This window comes from Lytechinus variegatus, chromosome 7 (genome assembly GCF_018143015.1).
Source record: "Lytechinus variegatus isolate NC3 chromosome 7, Lvar_3.0, whole genome shotgun sequence".
NCBI classification, from domain to species: domain Eukaryota; kingdom Metazoa; phylum Echinodermata; class Echinoidea; order Temnopleuroida; family Toxopneustidae; genus Lytechinus; species Lytechinus variegatus.
This window is the reverse complement of record NC_054746.1, coordinates 33,408,353-33,420,031: the sequence shown is the minus strand read 5'-3', so window position 1 is coordinate 33,420,031 and position 11,679 is coordinate 33,408,353. Positions and strand designations below refer to the sequence as shown.

Genomic DNA, 11,679 nt, shown 5'->3' with positions numbered 1-11,679 from the left:
TACTTGCCAATCAAAATGCGAGCATGCAGCGCTATCTGATACGTTTTGACAATCAGATCTGCAAAGGGATATTTTGAAAACTTTATGGAATACACGAAAATAATAAAGGTAACTGATAAGTTAACATTTGCAAGCGTGTAGCACGAGCAGAAAATATTGTTCAGATCGTAAAACTAACATTTTAAAAATCACTTTAAAACAATCAATTTGTAAATCAAACAAAATAATGAAAGTTCGATTTCCGCGGCGAAATATCTTTTGCATATTGACTTCCAAACTTGATATTTAAGCTCCATATTAAACAAGATATGTAAATCAACTAACAGGCAATGCGAGCACGAAGTGCGAGCGAAAATTTTATATAGTGAAATATGAGAGATTCTTTTTATTTTCCAAGTCTTTCACTTGTCTTCCTCTTCTTTTTTTCTTTCTTTTCCCTGTTTCCCCCCCCCCTTTTTTTTGCTCCGCCAATAAGGGGGGACCCGGGCCCCTCGCCCCTTGGATTCGCCTATGATATAAAGTGGCACAACAACTTGAATGGTAAAACAAAACAATACAAAAAGTATGTAACGCAAAAGGATATAACAAATATTTTCGTCAGAGCAAGTGTCTTGTTTTCTTTTAGGCCTAACTGTAAGTAGAGCAATCGTGAGCAGAGCAATTGTTATTCGAGGAGCATTTGTCGCAGGTATTTTATTTAGGTCTTATATTTATTTTTTAAAGCAACTATCGCATGCCGAGAAACCAAACTCGATGGAGCAATTGTGGACGGAGCAACTATTGGCGGAGCATTTGTCCCTACATGCGGAGCAAATGTCGGTGGAGCAACATGTCCCTACATGCGGAGCAAATACTGGTGGAGCAATTGTCGCCGGAGCATGTGTCGTTCGGGTAGCATTTGTCGCCGGAGCATTTGTCGCTAAATGTGGAGCAACTGTCGGTGGAGCAACTGTCGGCGGAGTAACTGTCGGTGGAGCAACTGTCGGCGGAGCTAGCAACAGTCGGCGGAGCAAATTTCGGCGGAGCAATAGTCGGCGGAGCAACTGTCGGCGGAGCAAATTTCGGCGGAGCAACAGTCGGCGGAGCAAATTTCGGCGGAGCCATAGTCGGCGGAGCAAATATCGGCAAAGCAAATGTCGAGGAGCAAATGTCGAGGAGCAAATGTCGCGGAGCAAATGTCGCATTTTGGGGAGCATTTGTCACCGGAGCCGTATCGTCGCCGGAGCATGTACGTGTCATGGATTCAAGACATCACGTTTTTAAATCAATATAAACCAAATATATTTCCTCATAGCACTTGAGTTATCATAAGTGACATATACTTCTTTTACATGACTCAAAAAGTGATTACCCCATGTTAAGGTCTTCGTATATATATAAACATTTCCTTCCGTGATTACGTTCGCATTAGTGGATTGGTGAGATATGTCTGCTCTTCATGAATTCCTAAAATCAGTCCTTAAAATGTCCCTTAATTCTTCTGATCTGAATATCAAAAATTTTCAGCTCGCGCTCGCATCATTTGGTTAATGAAATAAATCTGGTCCTAGTTAATTCCTACACAGAAAACTTAGAATGCCCCACTTCAGGTGTGAATTACCTAAATTTTCAGCTCGCGCTTAATTCGCGCTCGCAATATTTGATTGGTGAGATGCGTATGATAATCATGATTGCAAAGACTACAAAAAGTGTTTCATGTGTTCGGATGTAATTCTAATAAAATCAGCAAGCGTGAGTCGCATTAGATGAATATGGTGAGATATGCATACTCTTAATGACTTCAAAACTTGATACTTTAAGCTCCATATCAGTCTATATATATTGAGCAACTGAATCTCAATGAACAATACGAGCACGAAGCGCGAGCGAAAATATTGACATGATTTTTCTTTTTTTGCCCGGGTTTTTTTGAAAGTGTTCACCTCACCTTATTTTATTCATTTGTCTTCTCAACGAAAAAAAAAACTGACAACATAATGACGGAACTGTTATAGTAGGCTTAAATCCTTCTTCCTTCTTTCCCCTTCCCTTCTAATTCCATATTTTTCTCGATTTTGAAGATTTGAATGGGGAGGGGAGGGATCGAACCCGGAACCAGAACGGGCTTTTTGCCTATAGATTCCACCGATATAGCCAGCCGGCCCGCGCGCGCGTTTCCGTTTTACACCCTGGCGAAGGCATTTTCCGGAAAAGTAGCCAAAAAGCGACTAGTGAAGAGTCTACACACGTCGCTGGTTGCATGCAGCGTGCGACACAGGCGAGTCCACCACCGCATGCAATTTGCACAGTTCCTGATCAGAGCACAGAGTTCCTCGGCACTTCATGAGAGCGGCAGTCAGGAGTGAAATCCGAACATGCTTTTGCAGTCGCGTTGTTTATGATAGTTTTTTTTTTTCTAAAAATAAATTATTAACTAAATGAATAGAATGACAGACAAAATCAAAATAAACAGATACTTATAATGGAAAGACAAATTGAAGTTTGATGGATTGATACACTTATAGAAGCTGCCGAAAGATAGATAGAATACTGATAAATAGATAGAGACAAGATAGACAGATAGATAGATAGAAATAGAGAGAGAGAGAGGTGGATAGATAGATAGAAAGAGAGAGAAAGAGGGAGAGATGGATGGATAGATAGATAAATAGAGAGAAGGGGAGAGACAGAGAGGTCGATATATAGAGGGAGAGGGCCGGGGGGAGAGAGAGAGAAGGATAGATAGATAGATAGATAGATAGATAGAGGGAGAGATGTTGTAGATAGAAATATGGACGGACAAAGAGAAAGAGAGAAAAAAGACAGACAGATGCTAGAGAAGGAGAGAGGGAGAGAATTTGAGAGACAGATAGATATATAGAAAGATGAGACAGAGAAGATAGACAAATTAACAGATAGATAGATACATAGATAGATAGATAGAGAGAAATAGAGAAAGACAGACAGATGGATAGATAGAGATAGATAGATGTTAGATAGATAAAGAGGGAGAGCTAGAGACAAAGAATATTAACAAATTATCAGATAGATAATTTAAAAAAATAGAGAGAAAAAGAGAAAGACAGACAGATGGATAGATAGATAGAGAGAGCCAGAGAGAGAGAAATATTAAATAGATAATTAAAGAATGAGAGAGACAGAGAAGATTATTAACAGATAGATAGATACTCTAGTTAAAAAATAGATAAATACATTAGATAGAGAGAAATAGAGAAAGACAGACAGATGGATAGATAGATAGATGGATAGAGAGATAGATAGATGTCAGATAGATCAAGAATGAGAGAGAAGAGCGACAAATTAACAGATAGATACTGTAGTTACATAGGTATAGGTAGAGAGAGAGAAATAGAGAAAGACAGACAGATGGATAGATAGATAGAGAGAGAGATATAGAATTTGAGATAGATAGATGTTAGATAAAGAATGAGAGAGACAGAGAAGGTTATTAGATAGATAGATACTGCATAGATAGATAGAGATAGAATTTGAGAGATAGATATATAGACAGATAGAGAGAAAGACAGACATCAGCAAATCGGCAAGGCAAATGATCAAGGCAAACATTCGTATTGAACCTGGAAAGTATAAGCTCAGCTGCTATGTTCTGCGGATAACTTCGGTGCGGACTTTGGATCGCGCGCCCAGCTGATAATGTAAACAAACGTAGACGTAGACTCTTCACTAGTCGCTTTTTGGCTACTTTTCCGGAAAATGCCTTCGCCAGGGTGTAAAACGGAAACGCGCGTCCCGCGCATACAGTCATCTCTTTGAGCCCGCCTAGTTTTGTCACGGTGACGCATAGAGATAACGTGGTGACGTCACTAAACTTAGTGGGAAGACGTTTCCCTATGTCGAAGACGTGTAGAATAATGTTACATGAACTGAAGATTTTACTGCCACTGATGGATATACTGGATTCGGTGTTTCAATATTTTTATATGATCAGACATTTTTAAGAAGATGATTGTACAAATTGCTATAGAAATTTGCAACATAAACCAAGCTATTTCCAATTATTTATTTGAGAAAAAGACTGCAGACACAAATTCAGACTAAGTTTATTATCACGTGATGCTCAACGATTGGCAAACGTTTTGCATCCGGCCGGCATAACTAGTTGTCTACATTGAATTCACGAGTGTACGTGATACGTACACGCATAATCGCCATAGCATTTCAACACAATTCTGCCTGCTTGCTAACCTGCTGTCATCTTCTCTATCTATCCAGGTATTATCTGAACGATTTATCGAACAATATTATCGGGTAACTCCATTGAATTTTATTGTTGTCTATCTTGTGAATATTTTAAGAATGTATTTTCCTGATTCTACTTTCCAGATGGTCGAGAGTGCTTTATCTCCGCCGTACGACGGGAGCGAATTTCAGGATCTGTTTCCTGAACTGACCGGCGTGGAACCAGACGAAATGGTGGACATAGAATCGTTGGCTGATCATGCTGCATCGTCGTTGCAACAACCTGATGACGTTGTAGAAAATCACTCAGTTATGCTGAACGACAACGTTTCCATTCATTCACAAGATAGTTATTCAGAGAGGGGTTCAGTATACGAGTGTGATGATGTTTCAGAGGGGGAGGTGGAGGAACATGAAGATGCTGATCAATTGCTGAGATACCTCATCGCTCCAGTCAGTCAAACTCAAAGTAAGACGAAGCAGCTGAGACGCCAATCTTCCAATTCCAATGACTCTGAAAGATTTCCTGATCGTTCTCGGGATCAGGGCTCGACCATTCATCATCCAGACTCCCCGCCGCCATCAGCTGTGGTGACGACGCGTAAATACACAAGAAAGTCCACGTCAAAGGCCCGAAGAAACGGGCCAAAACAAATGCCAGCTTCTTCAACAACATGCTTCACCGTTGTTGATGAGAAAGGTTCATGCAAAAGCGTCCAAGGCCCAAACAGGAATGCTGTTATGGCAAAGTTAAATCGTGAGAGGAAGAAGCAGCTCATGGTGGAACTTGAAGAAAAGGTTGGACTTCTCGATACTGAAAATGATGCGCTTAAAAAGCAGAATGTCCGCCTTCGAAAGAGAGTTGATATTCTAAGCCGAGAACTTCAATATGTGAAAAATGTTCTTGCAAACCAAAGCACGCTGTCCAGTCTTCTGAAAAATATCAAAGCAACAGGACTTGAGTTTCATACTTCAATGCCGTTACAGTCCAACCCAAGCAGAGTTGCCAAAGGTATTTCACGTGTGAATCAGAAAAGAAAAAGGCAGTTTGATCATGACTATTGTCTTGAGCAGAATGATGATGAGTTCCAGTCTCCAAAAGTTGCCAGGTCTGGAAGTAAAGGGAAAAAAGATGATGGCAAAACTGATGCTAATGTGAATCTTTCAAACTGTGATGCAGTAGGAGGAGTTTGTCTTCATGTTTTAGGTGAGAATGTCTCACTCGAGTTCTGTTCAAAGTGTAGTGCAAAAGCAAACTTGGCTGGAAGCAGATGTTGAGCCATTCTCAAAGAAGCAGGAATGAGATGAGATCTCAAAGAAGCTGTTCATCACTGGCCCTGGGAGTAATCAGATGATCATGAACTACATGTATTCCATCGCAGAGCAGCATGTTGAGTGACTAAGGAACGGTGTCATTTTATGATTTTGGAAAGCATATGGTCGGTTGTTTCTTACCTTTGATTAATGACAGTGAAAGTACAATTGAATTCTTTCTATAAGCCATAACTCATTGATTGTTTTAGTTCACAGACTTGAGCTCCATATTTTCAAACATTTGACTCGAAATGAAATACAAGAAAAACTCAATATCGTAGTATTGACATGTGATAATTTTGATTATTAGATAATCCTAGGTTACCGGTAATTCATTTTTGTCCTGTTTTGTAAAGAGAAGTCAATTGCAACTTGTGAGTTTTGTTATACGTTGCATATGGCTTCTCTATTTTAGTAATGTCTTGTATACAATCTTGTTGAAGAACACTCACTAATCTTGCTTTCAGTTGTCTCTTTTCTTCTGTCCTATGCAGGTCAATTGCTTGGAGAATTCACCACAGGCACACCTACATCTAAACTGTCAAGGCCTCTGCTTTATTGGATGATGTGGATGTATTCAATCTTTGTCTTCTCTTCGAAGACGGTGCCACAAAGACACACTTAAGTTCATATGTGATGAACTCAAATGGTCGGTTAAGTCTTGTATCTTAGTTATAAGTGCATGAAAATGCAACTTGGTTTTGCATGACCCTGTCCAATTTTTTTCTTATCTAGGCCTACTCTGCTCATATCATTTATGAAAATATGGTGTTTATTTGATTTTATATCTGTTCAATAGCAGCTCTTTTGAATTTGAAGCTATTGAGAAAATGGCAACATGCCATGTTGAAGTTATTTAGAGAGGAACAAAACAAAAAACACCAAACCAATAGGGATAAGCCTCCATGCAATAGTTGGTACTCGTGACATAAACTTATTGTATGACCTGGATCCAACAGTGATTCTACAAAGGAAATGAATCTAATCTTGTTCAGGAAATTATCAGATTGAATTCTAATTTCATTTTGAAGTCTCCAATACTTTATATAAGCAAATGAAAATCAGCATACGACATTTGCTTAACAAAGTTTACAGTCCTAAAGGGTTAAAGATTTTAGATGGCAGAAAAGGAGTTTACTTCAAACTGATATATGTTTCTGCAATTTTCAGGATAAAAATAAAGAATGCATTGATATTAAACTACATTGTATATTCAGTTGCATGTTTTGCTATTTAAAATAAAAAGATGGCATATGTCAAAAGTTGATTTTCATTTGTTTACTACCAATTGTTAAAGACAAGGTACTCTCAGAAATACTTGACTGCTTTATTTTCTCTAGATGCTGTAATCCGGATCACCTGCCACAATTTACACAGACTTCTGGTAAGGCATTTATTAACAATTTCCCCGCCCCCTACAGCTGCTTTTTCCCCTCTTTTTTTTCATCCCTCTATGGCTAGAGTTTTAACAAGTCAATAGATGGGTCATGTGTGTTGATATTTTGTTCAATTTTTGAACTATTCATCATTCTACTCCATTGATCATGTTAATTGAAATTAGAATGACCAATCTTTGTTAGTCCATGGTATTTTTTTCCTATTCATTATATATTTTAAGGGCTCATCATTTTGATTGTTTAGAGATCTTAAACTAATATTTTTTTTCTTGGTGTAAGTTAGTTCCATTATGTATTTCAAAAGTCAAAACTTCTTGATTTTTTTTTACTACATATATATGAATATAATATTGCTGGGCTACTGCCTGTTGAGTATGAATCTCTACCTGAATCATAGATGTGTACAGATATATTTAATGCCTACATGATATTCTAAGGAAAATTTGAGCAAGAGGTTTATTTTATTTTGTCACAATTGATACTTGTAAATATCAACACTAAATTTTGATTTTGGTTGAGGTAAAACCTAAAGTAATACTTTTGAATTGAATATTTACATGAATGGGTGTAAATTACTAGTATGCTTATCAAGTATATTGGCAAAAAAAATGACTGTATACTGTGAAGAAAAGAATAAAATAAGAATGATTTTGTACAGTTGTTGAATTTTGTATTTGCAAACTATTTGGAATGTTGTTATGAAACTATTCAGCAAACAAAAAAATGAATAAAAAAAGAAAGAAAAATAAAACAAGAGACAGTGTGTTGATATTCAAAAGTTTCAATTGTAAATATATCTTGAGTTGTATTGTATTGACACTTTTTATTTCTTGCATTTTTTCCTCCCACTTGCTGTGTCCGGGAACCTGTGTTCTCTTGATTTAACAACAAAAAGATTTTGGTAAATAAAAGCAAAAATGAGAAATAAATTCATGAGTGCTTGCGCCTCCTTGCACCCTCCTGAGGTCAAGTACACATGCTAGTAAACAGTAAGTATAGAGGTGAGTAAATGATAAGATGAAATGGGAACCGATGCATTTTAATTCCTGTGTTCACCTCCACTATGATTTGTAAGATCAGTCAGGGGAAAAAAGGGTCAAAATAAAGCTTAATTTAAAGTCGTCTGTCTTCCCCTTTGGTAAGGCCAGCTTTGATATATATATATTTTTTTTGTGTGTGTAGTACTACAATTGGCAGAATTGTCTAAAAAGATAACAGGTGTATATTGCCCATTTAAAAATGAATATAACCCTTTTTAATTTGGATAATAGATTTAATGTCCTGTCAATAATATTTGAACTAATATATGTTTACAACTTTGTAATGTCCAAATCTGCAGAAACTGTTGCAAAAGGTAATGCACATTATTGCTCTGAATTATTTTTGAAGTGTTCAATTGGTAACTTTACAATTTGTTACCAAAATTCAATAGAATTTAAAGCAATTCCTCTCCCTCTCTGCTTTGATACCAAACAAAGAATTATGAAAGGAAAAATTTTAAACAACTGTTTAAGAAAATGATGTCTTCTTTATCCTTGCATCTGTTTTTAGTCCATTTGAGAACTTTTCTTGGTTTACTTTTTTGTATAATTTTAGAATAAAAGAAAAACTACATTCATTTTTTTTTTCCAGTTTGGAAAATCACCCCAACTCCCCAAGACATTGTGTTTCCTTTTCAAAAAATCTAAGATGTGCATTGCCTGCTCTATATTGGATGTCCTTCATTGATTTTTGTTGGGAGTGCTATGTACTCATATGTGAAGATAACATAAGCCTTGAATAGAAAGTGTCATTTGTGATTCTGTATGTAAATAAAAATGTTCTTTGATCTTGTAATTGTACATGATATTGGCATAGAGTTGTTTGTTTTAATAATGTTTGAGTCTTTTTCATCACTTACAGAAAGTTCCTGCTTTAATCGTGACAAGTGGTTTGAGATCTACATTGAGTGGTTTGAAGTGTGAGTCATTGCTGCTGGGGTGACAAGAACCCTAATACAGTCAAACCTGTATTTAAAGACCATCTAGCTAGGGAAGACAAGGGGGCCTATACCACCATGTCTTTATGGGCAGGTTCTCGTGATAAATGTTTGAATTTGGAAATTCCAGAAAAACTAAACTTGTATTTTATAGACGGGTGGTCTTCATTTAGATTTGTTTTCCAAAGCAGCTTTGATTGAATCCCATGGTGACGGAAGAAGTAGGTATATAACCCAGCTGTCCCAACAATTGGAAAAAGGTCTTGCCTTGATACCATAGGTTGGTGTGATCATTTGAAATCAAAACCAAGAGGTGTCCTTGCAATACCAACAAAAAATTCAATCCCCCCCATTTGAGATACAGGCTCTTGTCGCCCCAGCCACGCTTTGCCTCTAGTTTTTGTTTGGCATTGGGAAATGAATTGAATTCACTACCAAATATCACTTTCATGGGGCATTGCAAGGAAATTGCGATCAATTGCAAGTCTATGTTCAGTCTCTCAATCATAATTTTTGTCTCACCTGCATAGCAGAGTGAGACTATAGGCGCCTCTTTTCCGACGGTGGCGGCGGCGTCAACATCAAATCTTAACCTGAGGTTAAGTTTTTGAAATGACATCATAACTTAGAAAGTATATGGACCTAGTTCATGAAACTTGGCCATAAGGTTAATCAAGTATTACTTAACATTCTATTAGAGTTTCATGTCACATGACCAAGGTCAAAGGTCATTTAGGGTCAATGAACTTAGACCATGTTGGAGGAATCAACTTTGAAATCTTAACCTGAGGTTAAGTTTTTGAAATGTCATCATCTGTTGAATTCCCATCATAACTTTATGGATCTGATTCATGAAACATGGACATAATAGTAATCAAGCATCACTGAACGTTTTGTGCGAGTTTCAGCTCTCATGATTAAGGTCAAAGGTCATTTAGGGTCAATGAACTTTGGCCGAATTGGGGGTATCTGTTGAATTACCATCATAACTTTGAAAGTTTATTCTAGTTCGTTAAACTTGGACATTAGAGTAATCAAGTATCACTGAACATCCTGTGCGCATTTCAGGTCACATGACCAAGGTCAAAGGTCAATGAACTTTGGGTGTATCTGTTGAATTACCATCATAACTTTGAAAGTTTATAGATCTGATTCATGAATCTTGGACATAAGAGTAATCAAGTATCACTGAACATCCTGTGCGAGTTTCAAGTCACATGATCAAGGTCAAAGGTCATGTAAGGTCAATGAACTGGCCATGTTGTGTTTTTTTGTTGAATAACCATCATATCTCTGTAAGTTTATTGGTCTAGTTCATAAAAAGTGGACATAAGAGTAACCATGTATCACTGAACATCTTGTGCGAGTTAGTTTTCAAAGTCAGCACTGCTGCTATATTGAACTGCGTGATGCAGGTGAGACGGCCAGAGGCATTCCACTTGTTTTAATTAATTGCGATTGATATTTAATCTGCTTCTTGAAACGAGCAGAGTAATCCAATTTGCTGCAGTTAAAATTGATCTATCAATTGTAAAATTGGAACAGAATATTTGCGATTGATTGCAAATATTTTCTTTCAACACCCCCTTAGTCAGTAACCAGATCTGATGATTAGGGTTAACAAAGATAAACACTACAAATCGTAGTTTATTAGACTGGATTATCCAAAACACATCCCCTCCCCCTTTTTTCTCTATTTGTGGTCCCAAGAGACTAGCTAAAGTAAAGTTTCATGCAAATAGATGCTTGGTGAAAATTTAATGGAAATATTTTTCTGACAATTTACAAATCAGACCAAGGGGTTTATACTAAAGTGTGTAGACATTGAACTTGCGCAATGTTTGGCATAGATGTTGATATTTGAAAAATTGCAGTTAGAAATGGGACCAGTTCATGCACTGTTGACTGAATTAGTACAACTTTCTCTAACTTCAGTTGAGTTATTTTATTCGTACTTTGCATTTTCCAGTAATGTGGAGTGTTATGTTTGATTTAAATGGGCCGTCACACCTAGGACCCATTTCATAAAACTTGTTTCAGTATCAAACTTTGCAGTTAATGTTCAATTTGATTGGCTGATAGTAAACTTGTTAAAGAATTTTATCAAGTCTACATGATCTTGGACCATAGACTCGCAGATGTATGCTGACATATGGTAGTCAATTTATAGATTAATCCTATCTTAAAATTTAAAGAATTCTATTGGATTACTGATATTTAAAAAAAGCCATTTAACTACACAAAAGGGCTTGTTAGGCTACTCATACATTGGTAAAGTCATCTGTATGTGACAAATAAGTCCCTGTATGCTTTTGTTTAAACTGTGCTGTTGCATGCAATTGATTATGCCGTTTGTCTGGTGCTATGGAGAGGTATGATTAGTTAGAATTGTCTGATAGAGGAGTGGGATAGCAACGATTTCCAGCTTGTTGGAATTTGAACCACACCTTGGCCCCGAAACCATGTACAACCAAATTATCAAAATTGATTGCATTTCTTTCTTTATACATCTGCCACTGCCTTTTTTTTTGGGGGGGGGGTATAATATGGATATCAAATATTGTCTATGTGCTATACAACCTAGCTGGAAATCATTGCTGCTGTTTTATGAGCTGCACAGGACATCAAATATCTAAGCATGGACCTATTATAGGTCCATGATCTAAGGGACTTTGTGATAACTGTGTCCTTTGATATGCGCTGTCCTGTGTTGGTAATGTGGAGAGTATGTTTTTATCTAAAGAAAGGAGATGCATGTCCCAAAGTAGGATTTTCAGTTCAAGATTAATG

The 11,679-nt window shown here is 37.1% G+C and overlaps 1 protein-coding gene across 1 annotated transcript; it reads left to right on the top strand.

The window, feature by feature from the left end:
• Positions 1-4,302: 4,302 nt before the first annotated feature.
• LOC121419065 lies at positions 4,303-8,752 on the top strand. Its single transcript, XM_041613356.1, has 2 exons — positions 4,303-6,898; positions 7,807-8,752. Exon 1 carries the CDS (start codon positions 4,318-4,320, stop codon positions 5,476-5,478), a length of 1,161 nt encoding a protein of 386 aa, XP_041469290.1. The 5' UTR covers positions 4,303-4,317; the 3' UTR covers positions 5,479-6,898; positions 7,807-8,752.
• Positions 8,753-11,679: the final 2,927 nt, after the last annotated feature.

Excerpts from the sequence above, each read along its gene's own strand:
- LOC121419065 (XM_041613356.1), top strand. The coding sequence starts at position 4,318 with ATGTATTTTCCTGATTCTACTTTCCAGATGGTCGAGAGTGCTTTATCT.